The 14,569-nt window shown below is 43.3% G+C and overlaps 1 protein-coding gene across 5 annotated transcripts in view; it reads right to left on the reverse strand.

Annotated features, from left to right (window-relative positions):
• The window catches only part of acot11a (acyl-CoA thioesterase 11a), a 135,457-nt gene that overhangs the window by 102,062 nt on the left and 18,826 nt on the right, over nucleotides 1-14,569 (reverse strand). The window contains exon 1 of one of the 5 annotated variants that reach the window (XM_063063942.1): nucleotides 6,976-7,328. The exons of the other annotated variants lie outside the window; for them this stretch is intronic. Within the exon in view, the coding sequence (XP_062920012.1) occupies nucleotides 6,976-7,075 (100 nt within the window). The 5' untranslated portion in view covers nucleotides 7,076-7,328. Of the gene's footprint in view, nucleotides 1-6,975; nucleotides 7,329-14,569 lie in introns of those variants that run through there. 5 annotated transcript variants of the gene reach the window in all.

Consider the following 14,569-nt stretch of genomic DNA (forward strand, 5'->3'; position numbering starts at 1 on the left):
ACTATCAATGAATTGTGGCAATGAATTCCATAGCTTCATCACAAAGAGTAAATTGTTCCTCCTCATCTCTGTTCAAAAGGGGCATCGTTCAGTTCTGAGGCTGCGTCCTGTGGTTCTGGCCTTTCCCCTGTTGAAAATATGCTCCCATGACCACTCTATAGAGGTCTTTCAATATTTGGTAGGTGTCAATGAGATATCCCCTCATTCTTCTAAACTCCAATGACTACATGTAAGGAGTTACCAAACGCTCCTTTCATTCCCAGTGTAATTCTCGTGAACCTCCTCTTGTCCTTCTCCAATCCAAACACATCTTTTCTAAGATAAGGAGCCCAAAACTGCCCACAATACTCCAAATGCCTTATAAAGACTCACCATTATATGCTTGTTTTTATACTTTATTTTTCTCCAAATGAATGCTAACATTGGATTTGCCTTCAAGCAACGCACATCAAAATTGCTGGTGAACACAGCAGGCCAGGCAGCATCTCTAGGAAGAGGTACAGTCGATGTTTCGAGCTGAGACCCTTTACCTTTCTTACTATTGATTAAACCTACAAGTTAACCTTTAGAGGATCCATCACTGGGACACCTAAAGTATCTTTGCACTCTGAAGTCGCTCCCCAATTAGAAAATCATCTATGCCTTTATTTCTTCTGCCAAAGTGCATGACGATACAATTCCCCATGCTGTATTCTATCTGCTACTTCTTTATCTATTCTCCTAATCTATGCAAGTCCTTCTGCAAACTCCCTGCTTCCTCAATACAACCAGACCCGCCATATAGCTTTGGCCACAAAATCATCAATTCTGTTATCTAGATCATTAACATATAATGTGGAAAGTAGCAGACTTAACACTGACCCCTGTGGAACACCAACAGTAACCGACAGAGAAGGATCCTATTTTGACCTCGCTCAAAAGTGTCCCCATTTTCTTAAGCTAGACAGATAGGTAAACTTCTGTCCTAGTGTAGTTATAGTTTGAAGGTGGTTTTGTTATTTGCCAATGTGTTACGATATGCAAGGAGCCGATGTAAACAGACAGATCTTCTCTGCATTCTTGCAAATGGTAGATTCAAATATTGATTGAAGTTCCTTCTAACTAATAATGAAATGTACAAATGATATAAAATGGCCGACCTGATGACAAAAGCTAATTGCTTAACAATGCAATAATGAACAATCACAACAGCTGTGAGCACAAGTAAGCAGTGAGACCAAGTAATTACAAATAAAATAACAATCCAAATCAGGTAAGATATAACACTCCCCACCTGGTACCTGTAAACTGAACTCATGACTTTCACAAAAAAAAACATTAAACATTCATTCATTCAGGTGCCTTGCCATTCGGCGTTGGTGATTATGTCTCTCCATCCATCACGGTCCCTGACCCTCCCAATTGTAGTTGTTGCCTCCCCTGTTTCTAACCATGATGTTATTCTACCTTTCATTTTCATTCTCTGTCTGCCTCTGCTTCTTTTTCCTTTCAGTTTTCCAGTTGTAACTAAATGTTCTAATGTCTCTCTTCGCATGATGTGTCCAAAGAATTTTGATTGCTGTTTTCTGATTTTTTTTTTAAGTAATGTACGTTTTGTTTTCGTTCTCTATAGAACTTCTTTGTTGGTTATCCTGTCCGTATATGATATGTATAGCATTCTTCTGAGGAACCACATCTGTGCTGCACTCATTCTTTTCTCCACTGTATTTGAGTCGCAGCCATACATCAACATAGGAAGAATGTAGCAGCTGAGAGCTCTAAGGCAGATGTCAATTGCTATTTTCTTGTTCGTTAGGATGTTTCTCATTTCTATAAATGCTGTTCTTGCCATTGCTATTCTTGCTTTTATGGCCGTTTCGCATTTGCCATCAGACGTTAACCATGATCCAAGGTACTTGAAGTTGTGAACTTGTTTCAGGATTTCATTTCCCAATACGATCCTACAGTTTGGGATATCAGGTTTCTTTGAAATTACCATTACTTCAGTTTTCTTTTTGTTAAAGGTTAGGCCAAGTCTTTCACTCTCTGTTTTGATGGTAGATACTAGTTTCTGTAAACTTACTTCGCTGTTTGCTATCAGTACTGTATCATCCACATAGCGGAGGTTGTTGATATTGTATCCTCCTATACTTATTCCAGGTAGGTCTTGTATGGTTCTCATGATGTTTTCACTGTACAGGGAGAACAGGTCTGGTGATAGAACACAACCCTGTCTGACTCCTCGCTTTATTGGCTCATATTCACCAATCTCGTTGTCTATCCGTACGGCTGCACTTCGTTGCCAGTAGAGATTCCTGATTATTCTTAGACCTTTTCCGTCGATATCAATATCTTTAAGCATTTTCTTTTTTTTTTTAATTTTATTTTTATTTGGATAAGGAATTCACAATTATCATGTACTTTTTTCACACATATAACCTTTTCCATTTTTTTATATGTATAAAATTACAATTATTTATACATTCTTAAGTACACATTGAGATGATACAAAAGGAAAATAAACATTTAAATAGATAATTATGTACTGTGGTAAATCTAACCTATTAGGCTAAGTAATGAAATTAGTTGTTAAGAAAAATGGTAATAATAGTTTCCATACAACCCTTCTGGACCATTTCCACTGGTCCAATCTTTAAGCATTTTCATGATGACTTCGTGTTTCACTGTGTCAAAGGCTTTGTGCAGTCAATGAAACAGAAGTATGGGTCTTGTTGTACTTCTATTGACCTTTCGATAATATTCCTGAGAATATAAGTGGCGTTTGATGTTCCCTTGCCTTCGACAAAACTGCACCGTTCTTCATTGATCTCTGGTTTAATTGTGTTTCTTATTCTGAGCATGATGATTCTAAGTAGGATTTTTGTGAGGTGGTTCATTAAACTAATTGTTCTGTGTTGTCCACACTCTGTTGCACCTGGTTTCTTTGGCAGTGCAATGAATACGGTCTTTAAAAGATCTTCTGGTACTTTGCCACTGATGTATATTCTATTCAATAAGATTGTTAATTTCTCTACACCAAAATCTTCTTGCGCTTCATACATTTCAACCAGAATATTATCGGGTCCTGATGATTTCCCCTTTTGCATTTTCTTCATAGCATGTTCCACTTCTTCTTTCAGTATTGCTGGGCCCTCATTCTTGTTGCCAATATCGAAGTTGTCCTCTCGGTCTTTGTCATCGTATAGGTCTTTGATGTTTTCTGACCAACTTTGCATTACTTTTCCTTTTTCCATATTTGTAGAGCCGTCTTTTGCTTTTATACATCCTGTTATTGTCCCGCTTTTCTTCCTATTTGTGACCTCTTATTATTAAAGATATTAGAGTGAATTCTCCTGATCAATAGCACAGTCATATACTAAATAGTAATGAGACCATCAGCTGGATTTAAAATACAGGAGTATTTTACAGGAGTCAAATTCTGTCCTTCAAGAGGGATCACCACCTAAATTTCAAAATAAGCCAATTAGATCATATCAAAAATAATTAACAGAGAATCCAAAACAAATCTCCAATCTGCACAAAACTTAAAATATTGTCTTTGTTTTAACAGATTTGTAACTAGAGTTCACATTTCAATCGTTTTCCCAGTCTGTTTTTCCATTGATACTATTCATTTCCTTCCGTAGTATTTCGGTACATTTCCTGAGCATGCCTGTAAGCTGCTTGCTTGCTTGTTCACAGTTGTTTGGGAGGCTTTGTCAGAGGCTACAGATGAGTAGCAGTGCTGTCTCGATGGAATCAGTCATCCATCACCCTCAGGAAAGTAAGGTCATCCATTGAAGGAGCTGGCTTGTAGTCATCCTTTGTATGGACAAAGACAGATTTCACCCACGCTTGCTGTGTTGTTCTTTGTTGTGAGGTCAAGGCAGGAGAGACGCGAGGCTGATAGGACTGGCCAGAACTCTTCTTGACATGGATGCTGCTAAGACAGGAGGTCATGACACTGAGGTGCCCATTTTGTAGAATGCTAGTTCTGAAGACACTCACAGGTGAAGGTTTGTGTGCACTCCCTAGGCAGACATCTCCTATTATGACCCACCCACTCAAGGGCTGACCTCTGCGCTGAAGGAGCGCTTGGAGGCCCACTACGGGGCTCGAGTAGTTTGTGTACCTGCATGATGTCTCTCCCTAGCAGGGGCAGGATCTCAGCCTTTGGGTTGAGTGACGGCATCTTGTCTGGCTAGGGACATGAGATGAGGGAGGTGAGTTGCTGCTTCTGGAGTGGGGGTTTCCTTCCTGTTGTCTGGAAGCTGGTCGCACTCAGTGAGCATGGTGTGAGCTAAACGAGCCTTTCCATCAACAGGTTTGATAATAAAGCCTCTTGCTCTTCGCCCAGCTGTCTGTGACACACCTGCACATGTCTTAAACATACAAGGTGAGGTTCCATCGGTTATGTTGAAGACATTGGAAAAAAAAAGATGATTTAGCTAGAAACTTGTTACTTTGATCACCCAATATGACGTACATCCTCACCCTCTTCTCACGGTAGTCTTGTGATGAGCCAAATCTTTGAACATGACTTACTGGCAGAGTTTTCCCCCACAGACCTCAGTACAGGAGGAGGTGGCAGCTGGAAAGGAAGGGGTTCATCTCCCTCCCCACCATTTTGTAAGGGGGTACAGTGTTGTTCTTCACAGACCGGAGAGGTAGTCCAACATGAAGAGCTGCAATGGCTTGTTGCTGTCGCAGTTGCATTCTGATCACTGGATGACAGCAGCACAGCTCCTTGCCCAGTGACTGGTTGAAGAACAGCAGCTGAAACATATGGAGTGTTTTTTTAAGGAAGGCCTTTCGCTCGTCTAGAGCTTCTCCCCAAAGCTTCTACACTCCTGGAGAAGGTGTGGTTTCCGAAGTAGAGGGCACCTTTTGTCAGGATTTTCTGATGTTTCAGAATCATCCTTTTGGACAGCATTGTCCATCTCAGTTTTGTGCACCATGACAGGGCCTCTGACAGGTTTCTCTGATTTAAGCGGTGCTGAGCTAGAAGTGGTCATGATAAAGTTGGGGTGGTTCCTCATTCTGGCTTCATCCCAGATGAAACTAGAAAAGAAGGAAAATGGTGGGAAGCTGACTCCATTTTCCAGTTTGCACCTGGTTCCCTGTGACATCCATTTCTCTTATAGACTAAAGGGGAGTTTCTCCAGGATGGGACTAACTCCTCATGCAGTGTCAAGGTAAAGCAAGCCAGGTAAGTAGTCTTCGGCTTTGGCCGCTTCCAACTCCAATAGCAGGTCTCCAAGCTCTTGCAGATTGGGGCTTCCCGCTAGAAATCTTGGGGAAGGACTCAAGCTTGTTGAAGAGAGCAGTCTCCATTACCTCCATGAATCCGTAGCACTCTTCCAGTCTTTGCCAGACTAAACTGAGAGCAGCACTGGGTGTTCAATGCGATCTGACTTTAATCTACTTGCTTGCTCAGCAGACTTGGGTCTAAGCCACTTCACCAACAGGTCGACTTGTTCACTGGGCTTGAGGTTGAGGTCTTCAGTGACATTGGAGAATGCTAGCTTATCATCAGCAGGTCACAACAGGCTAAGAGTCTCGCAAGATCTGACACATCATGATTAGGTTGGGGCTCATTAGGGGTGTGGTGCACCTTACCAGGAGGCTGAGCAGCATCACCACCGGTGTTATACCGTGCTATGTAGGAGTCTCGGAGTCTTCTCTTACTACATGGCATCTCTCCATCATATCTGTGGGCAAGTGAGTGGCCGGTCATTAGTCGTTTTGAGATATCTGCCTGTTTGATACAAGCACAAGTATGTGAGGGATGCAGTCTCCGTTCTGTCCCGTTTGCATTAAAGTTGTCGAGTTGCGGGGTGTTATCCCGTGAAAGGGGAATGCTCCCTTTCAGTCCTGATTGGCTGGCCTAAGTCTTCAGTGTTTGCTGGTGGGTGGGTATGACCATAAGCCGACTGGTCTTGAACATACCTGGTATTCCTCTCAGCAGAATGACAAGGTGAGTTTGATCTAACATCGCCATTGTCAGCTGGCCGCTCTATGCCCCGGCTAAAGCTGCCTGCACCTCTTATTCGTGCTGCAGTGTCTCTAATGTGGCTTCCAGGTGGGTTTTCTCTACTGTTATATCAATTTCTCTTTTTGCAAATGACGCCCTGACTAGCGCCACTTCGGCCCTGAAGGCTGATTTATACTTGTGCGTCAAATGTCTGCCGTAGGTACAACACAGCCGCGAACCCTACGCCGTATCTACGCTGAACCCTACGCCGTAACCTAACGCGCACCTCTCCCAAAATGTAACTATGTGTCGCGGCGTCGCAGACCGCAACAACTGTGATTGGTCCGCTTGGTAGCATCGCATTTCCTGCTACGCCGCAATAGCTTCTCATTGGGTGACTGAAGGGCAGGGAAGGAACTCTGGCTGCAATGCTTTCCATAAAGCTTTACAGACCTCCGAAATTATGGAGGATCCTGTGCTTGACGCCAGTTTGTAGCTAGCTGCTACAGCCTGTTGACTTCCACCTGAAGCTAAAACTTGAATGGTGATTGCCAGTCTCTGAGTATACTGTGCGTACACTGATGCAAAATAAATGGTTGGAGACGATAAACCAAATCGTCAAATCTACCTGCCGACATCCGAAAATATTTGAAATGCATTTCCTCATCCATGTCTTTCAGTGGCCAGACAAGCACAGAAAATTCACCCTCCTTCAGTTTCAGTCACAACTGTTTGAAGTTTGAGTTTCTTCATGTTGCATTTCAACACGAAGAAACTCAACACAGCGACATAGAAACCCCACCACCAACTAGCGTTTTGGCGGTGAATTGCAGAGTGAAGCAGACACAGCAACACACAAGTATAAATGCTCACAACAGCGTAGCCCACTTGTGTAGGCTATGGTGTAAGCTTGTACACACAAGCATAAATCAGCCTTAACATGGGCTTCCAGCGCTGCCACGCTTGCTGCGGATCCGCTAGAGTGTCTCGATAATCTAGATGAACGTAGTGAACACACTGACCTGGTTTCAAGGCTTCTCTTCTCCGCTGCCGACATTCTGACTTTATGTCACGTGGAGCTTGCAGGATCAATAACTTATCCACCGCGGATGAATTCACCATTGAGACTGGAGACTGTCCTTTCACTATTGTGCCCTCGCTCAACAGTGTCTCCACTTTCTTAAGCAAGACAGACAGGTAATCTTCAGTCCCAGTGTAGTTGTGGTTTGAAGACGGCTTTGTTATTCACCAGTACACAAGGAGCCGATGTAAAAAGACAGTACTCCCAGCATTCTCACAAAAGGTAGATTCAAATATTGATTGAAATTCCTTTCACTTCTAACAAGTGTTTCTAACTACTGTACTAAATGAAATGTACAAAGACATTAAATGGCCAACCTGATGACAAAGTTGCTTAACAATGTGATAATGAGCAACCAACAACAGCTGTACGCACAAGTAAGTAGTGAGATCGAGTAATTACAGATAAAATAACAATCCAAATCAGGGAAGACATAACACTCCCCACCTGGTATCTGTAAAAGATGCCACCAACTGAACTCATGGCTTTCACAAAAAAAAATTAAAACATATTAGAGTCAATTCTCCTGATTAATTGAACAGCACAGTCATCTGCTAAATAGTAATGAGACCATAACTGGATTTGAAACACAAGAGTAAAACTCTATCCTTCAAGAGGGATCACCACCTAAACTTCAAAATAAGCCAATTAGATCATATCAAATTAACAGAGAATCCAAAACAAATCTAGAATCTGTACAAACTTAAAAGATTGTCTCCGTTTTTACAGATTTGTAATCAGATAATGAGAATCAACAACAGCTGTGGAAGCAGTGAGATCTAGTAATTAGAAATAAAGTAACAGTCCATATCAGGAAAGACATAACAGACCCCTTTTTTCCTAAACTTTGCCTTCTGCCAGTCAGCCAATCTTCTATCTTTCCTGTAATACCAGGGATTCTTTCTCATTTAGCAGTCTCATGTGTGGCACCTTTATTGAAGGCCATCTGAAAATCCAAGTAAACATCATCTGACTCTCCTTTGTCTATCCTGCCTGTTACTTCCTCAAAGAATTTCAATGGCACTCTTAGGCAAGATATCCCCTTAAGGAAACTATGCTGACTTCCACCTGTTTTATTGTGTGCCTCCAAGTACCCCAAAACCTCATCTTTAATAATGGACTTCAACATCTTACCAACTACTAAAGTCAGGCTAACTGGCCTATAATTTCCTGGTTTATTTGCTTCCAAGGCTGAGGTGTAAAGTGCAATATTTCCTAAAGGTTAACCTGCAGGTTGAGTCAGTAATGGGGAAGGTAAATATAATGTTATTATTCATTTCCAAAGGACGAGAATACAAGGATGTAATGCTGAGGCACTACAAGGCAATAGTCAGATGATATTTGGAGTATTGTGAGCAGTTTTGGGACCCATGTCCAAGGAAAGATTTGTTGGTATTGGAGAGTGTCCAAAGGAGGTTTATGACAATGAAAGGGGAACATATAAAGAGCATCTGATGGAATGGTTATGGAGAAAAGGCAAGAGAATGTGGTTGAGAAGGAAAAATAAATCAACCAGGACTGAATAGTAGAGCAGACTCAATAGGCTGAATGGCCTAATTCTGCTCCAAAATCATAGAGGAGCTGCATGTATCTGGCTGTAGTCAGCAGCTACCAAATGACTTAGCAATTTTTTTCTGGCTGTTCAGACTTTGCCCAGCAATCATTGTGAGCTGCTGCCACAAAACAAAACCATTGGAAATGATTTTATTGGCTAAAATGGCACGTTTATCAGATGAGCTGCTTGGAAAACCACCCTTGAAATGTCATTGGGTGAACATAAGCAGACCAAGCAAATCAACCTGCTGTTTACTTTCAATGCAACACTGAAACTTTTTATTGTTTTAGTACTAGTGGAAATTATTAGATGAAAGCGCATGAGCAACCATTTTAGCAGAAAAATCATTCAATATATTAGTCAAATGGTCTACTGGAAAAGGGAATGCAACACACAAAATCTTGCCAGTTTGCTCTTAAAATGTTTTGCTAATCATTTTAAAGTAAGGAACAGTAACATTTCTACTTACAAGTCTCGTCCCATACCATACAGTTGACTCATTCTGGAGAAAATAAGGGTGGTACTAATGTGAGTTTAAAAAGTTGAAAATAAACATTTTGGGTATGAGGGATTTCAGACCAGAACTGGAATACCAATGACCTTAAACTATGACAAGTGACTACCTGCCAGAAAATCTGATCAGCTGTCTGTCTATGGATACTGCTAAGGTGCACTCTGTGAATATTTCACTGGGAAAGTGGTTATGTGAAAGGGTTAAAGTGCCTGCCTGCCTGCACCCCCCCCCCCACCCCCTGTTCATAATTGTCTTTTATCTTAGTGTTGAAAATGTTTAGAATGATCTTTTGCTCTAGTTTATGATTAGGTAGAGGGAACTCAGTAGCCCTCTCTTAATCCTTATCTGTGGATTTGTTTACCTCAGAAGTATAAGATATGGGTGGTTAAGCAGAGGCAGGATAATTAAATGAAAATTAGTCACCCGGACTTTTCAAGGGCACCTTTTCATTGCAAGAACAATGAGTAGAGCTTTTTGCAAAAACTGTATACAAAGGACTCGCTGTTACTTAATCGGACAACACCAAGAACCAGATTGCGACCGGTGCAGGGCAAAAGCGTGACACCCGATGGCTATCAAGTCAGGTATCTCCAACGAGCAGGATGGGCAAGTTAAGATGTCCTATCTTGATGCAAGTTGTTAGTTTACTTTATTTCAACTTTAATAAATCGTAGAAGTTAGCTACTACTTTCTGTTTGGTGTTCCATTTCCAAAAACGTGCTGCAAATTAAAGAATCAAAACAACAAGAACAAGTCATTCCATTCAGTTACAGATGAGTTACATAAAATTAGCAATCACCACTTGCCAGCACGCCAATCAAGGATTGGGATTGGATGACTGAATCCTCTTCCTTTTACATGGTTTCAGCTTCAAGTTTGCTATTCAAGGATATCTGATCAATAGGAAGCTTTCAACATTCAAAATAAATTTATTATCGAAGTACATACAAAACCCTGAGATTCATTTTCTTGCAGGCCTACTCAGTAAATCCAATAACCATTATAGATTATATTTCTGGATCATTGGGATCTCTTCTGGGGAAGGTCTGACCTGTACAAAAAGGACGGGCTGCACCTGAACTGGAAAGGGACCAATATCCTGGTGAGCAGGTTTGCTAGAGCTGTTGGGGAGGATTTAAACTAGTTTGGCAGGGGGGTGGGACTCAGAATGTGAGTGCAGAGATTAGGGTAGAAGGACAAGGGCATGATGCTATGTGTTCTGAGTTGGTGAGGAAGGACAGGCAGGGGACAAAACATAAATGTAGCCAGTTAGAGGGGTTGAAATGTGTCTATTTCAACGCGAGGAGTATTAGAAATAAGGGGAATGAACTTAGAGCATGGATCAGTGCGTGGAACTACGATGTTGTGGCCGTTACTGAAATTTGGTTGGAGGAAAGGGAGGGGGGAGTAGCATTACTGGTCAGGGATAGTATCACGGCTATAGAAAGGGAGGACGCTGCAGAGGGAGTGTCTACTGAGTTGGTGTGGGTGGAAGTCAGAAATAGGAAGGGATCAATCACTGTGCTGGGAGTAGTCTATAGGCCCCCAAATAGCCCTCGGGACACCGAGGAGCAGGTAAGCAGACTGATTTTAGAATGGTGCAGGAGATACAGGGTTGTAGTTATGGGTGATTTCAACTTCCCTCATATCGACTGACACCTCCTGACTGCAAGGAGGGTAGATGGGGCTGAATTTGTCAGGTGTGTTCAAGAAGGATTCCTGACACAGTATGTCAGCCGGCCAATGAGAGTAGAGGCCATACTGGATCTAGTTCTGGGTAATGAACCTGGTCAGGTGGCAGACCTCTTGGCGGCGGGGGGGGGGGGAAGCATTTTGGTGAGAGTGACCACAACTCCCTCTGCTTCAGCATAGCTATGGAAAAGGATAAAAACAGACAAAATGGGGAAGTGCTTAACTGGGGAAGGGCTAACTGGGGCAGGAACTAGTGAGAGTAAATTGGAAACAGATGTTCAAGGGTGAAAGCACAGATGTAATGTGGAGGAAGTTTAGGGACCACTTGTGCTGGGTTCAGGATAGGTTTGTCCCACTGAGACAAGGAAAAAATGGTAGGAAAAGGGAACCATGGCTGACAAAACACATGAGGCAACTCGTCAAGAGGAAGAAGGATGCAGGAAGGGCTCATGAGAAATATAGGGTAGCCAGGAAGGAGCTTAAGAAAGGATTTAGGAGAGCTCGAAGGGGGCATGAGAAGGCCTTGACATGTAGGGTTAAGGAGAACCCCAAGGCATTCTATGCATATGTGAAGAACAGAAGGATGACAAGAATGAAGGTGGGGCCGCTAAAGGATAAAGAAGACAACATGTGCCTGGAGGCGGAGGAGATTGGGGAGGTCCTAAATGAATATTTTGCTTCAGTAGTCACAAGTGAAAAGGACTTTGATCAGGGTGAGGTCGAAATAGAACAGGCCTGTGTGCTGGACAATATGGAGATTAAGGAAGAAGAAGTGTTGGATCTTCTTAAAAACATCAAGATTGATAAGTCCCCAGGGCTGGACGTGATATACCCCAGGTTGCTGTGGGAAGTGAGAGAAGAGGTCGCTGGAGCAGTAGCTATGATCTTTGAATCCTCTTTGGCTGCAGGGGTGGTGCCGGAGGATTGGAGAATGGCAAATATAGTTCCCTTGTTTAAAAAGGTAACAGGGAGAATCCTGGGAACTATAGACTGGTGAGTCTTACGTCGGTGGTCTGCAAACTATTGGAAAGGATTCTTAAGAATAGGATCTACGAGCACTTGGAGAAGTACAGTCTACTCAAGGATAGTCAACATGGCTTTGTGAAGGAAGGTCGTGCCTCACGAGCCTAATTGAGTTTTTTTGAAGAGGTAACAAAAGAAATCGATGAGGGTAGCATGGTAGATGCGGTGTACATGGATACTAGCAAGGCATTTGACAAGGTCCCCCACGAGAGACTCATCCAGGAAGTCATGAGGCATGGGATCAGTGGAACCTTGACTGTTTGGATAAAAAATTGGCTTAAAGGTAGAAAGCAGAGGGTAGTAGTGGAAGGAAAGTATTCTGCCTGGAGGTCGGTTACTAGTGGAGTGCCGCAAGGATCTGTCCTGGGACCCTTGCTCTTTGTGATTTTTATAAATGACCTGGATGAAGAGGCGGAAGGATGGGTGAGTAAGTTTGCAGATGACACGAAGATTGGAGGAGTTGTGGATGGAGCTGTAGGTTGTCGAAGGTTACAAGAGATTAGAGATAGGATGCAGAGTTGGGCAGTAAAGTGGCAGATGGAGTTCAATCTGGATAAGTGTGAGGTGATGCATTTTGGAAGAACAAACCAGAAGGCTGAGTACAGGGTTAATGGTCGGTTACTTAAGAATGTGGATGAACAGAGGGACCTCGGGGTTCAAATCCATACATCCCTCAAGGTCGCTGCACAGGTTGATAGGATAGTTAAGAAGGCCTATGGGATGCTAGGCTTCATTAATAGGGGGATTGAGTTCAAGAGTAGAGAGGTCATGCTGCAACTCTACAAATCTCTGGTGAGACCGCACTTAGGGTATGGTGTTCAGTTCTGGTCACCTCATTATAGGAAGGATGTGGAAGCTATGGAAAGGGTGTAGAGGAGATTTAGCAGAATGTTGCCTGGATTGGAAAACAAGTCTTATTAGGCAAGGTTAGCAGAGCTGGGACTTTTCTCTTTGGAGCGTAGAAGGATGAGAGGGGACTTGATTGAGGTCTACAGGATTATGAGAGGCATAGATAGGGTGGATAGCCAGTACCTGTTTCCGAGGGCACGAACAGCAAGCACTAGAGGGCATATGTACAAAGTTAAGGGAGGGAAGTTTAGGGGAGACATCAGGGGTAAGTGTTTTACACAGAGAGCTGTGGGTGCCTGGAATGACTTGCCAGGGATGGTGGTGGAGGCTAAAACATTAGGGGTATTTAACAGCCTCTTGGACAGGCACATGGATGAAAGAAAAATAGACGGTTACGGGGTAGTGTGAGTTTAGTACGTTTTATTTTAAGGAATATATGGGTCGGTACATCGAGGGCCGAAGGGCCTGTACTGCACTGTAGTATTCTAGTGTCTTCTAGTGTCTAATCTGTAGGTTTTTACAAATAAAAATGGCAGAGGAATTTTCTGTTTAAGACAAACCATAGCAACTCATTTATTGCACTTCAAATACTGAACACAAAGCATGGTAAAAAGTTCCTTATGTAATTACATTATTACGTCAGATCAGCCTCTTAAAGTGAACCCCGAACTCAATGTTGGCGGCTGTGAATGTTCCACTAATTACTTTACCCTACACAGGACCCCAGAATTCACTCAAACCGGTATTGTGAGCCATCTGCCTCAGATCCGATGTGCCATGGGAGGAGGAACAGCAGAGGCCTCTGGCTCGTCCGGAGGTGTGTTCACACATTCATGGTCATGTCATGACAGCAGAGGTGTAGTAGTGGAATCCTCCAAATCTTGGTGGGCTGGTTTAAGACGATGTACTGAAATACATTCAGGGTTACCTCTCTTATCTATGATAAAAAGTCTTTTCTTCCTGTTCCAAAATGTGGAACAGGCCATCACACAGAGGCCTAAGGGGATGTTGGTGCATCATGGCAGGCAAAAACAAACGAGGTAGAATGTAGGTCAACAGGAAACAAAGATACTGTATGCCATGATGGGAGGTAGGAATAGGTACCTCCGAATTGAATTTACTGAGGAGTGTGGAACTCTGTTGAGAGGCCGACGAGGTAGACGTGGCGTCAGGAAAAAGATCACCTGGCCCTCGTAATGGCTGCCCATATACCGACTCAGCTGCGGATCACTGCAGATCCTCTTTGAAGCTCTTCTGAGTCCCAGCAGGTCCCACAGGATATGATCATGCCAACACTCATCGCTCTGGGAAGCCCTCAAAGCAGCCTGTAAGGAGCTGTGAAACCACATGCATAGGCCATTGGACTGCAGGTGATACATAGTGGTGTGACGTAGCCTAATGCCAAGGTTCCAGGCCATCACAGCCCAGAGGTCTGATATGAATTGGAGACAGTGGTCAGAAAAACTATCAGATGGGGTGCCAAACTGAGCAACCCGAGTGCGGATGAACACCTGAACCACGTCTGTGGCCGTTGTCGATGCTAGAGGGATGATATCCGGCCACCTGGTGGTATGGACACCACGGAAAGGAGGGGTGAAATCATGGGAGGGGGAAGAGGCCCAACCAGATCCACATTAACAAGGTCAAACTGATGCTCAGGGACCTCAAAAGGTGCCAATAGTGCCTGGACATGGCGGTTAATTCTTCCCTGCTGGCACTCCACACAGGCTGCAGTCCAATCACGCACATCCTTTCTAGGGCCGTGCCCCACAAACTTTGGTGCAACAAGTTTTTGTGAGGCCTCCCAGCCCAGATGCGAAAGGCCACATATGGAGTTAAAAACCGTCCCCCTCCAGTTTGCGGGCACAATGGGGAGAGGGCGCCCAGTTGAGACATCACACA

The sequence above is a fragment of the Mobula hypostoma genome, chromosome 12, assembly GCF_963921235.1.
Source record: "Mobula hypostoma chromosome 12, sMobHyp1.1, whole genome shotgun sequence".
NCBI lineage: Eukaryota > Metazoa > Chordata > Chondrichthyes > Myliobatiformes > Myliobatidae > Mobula > Mobula hypostoma.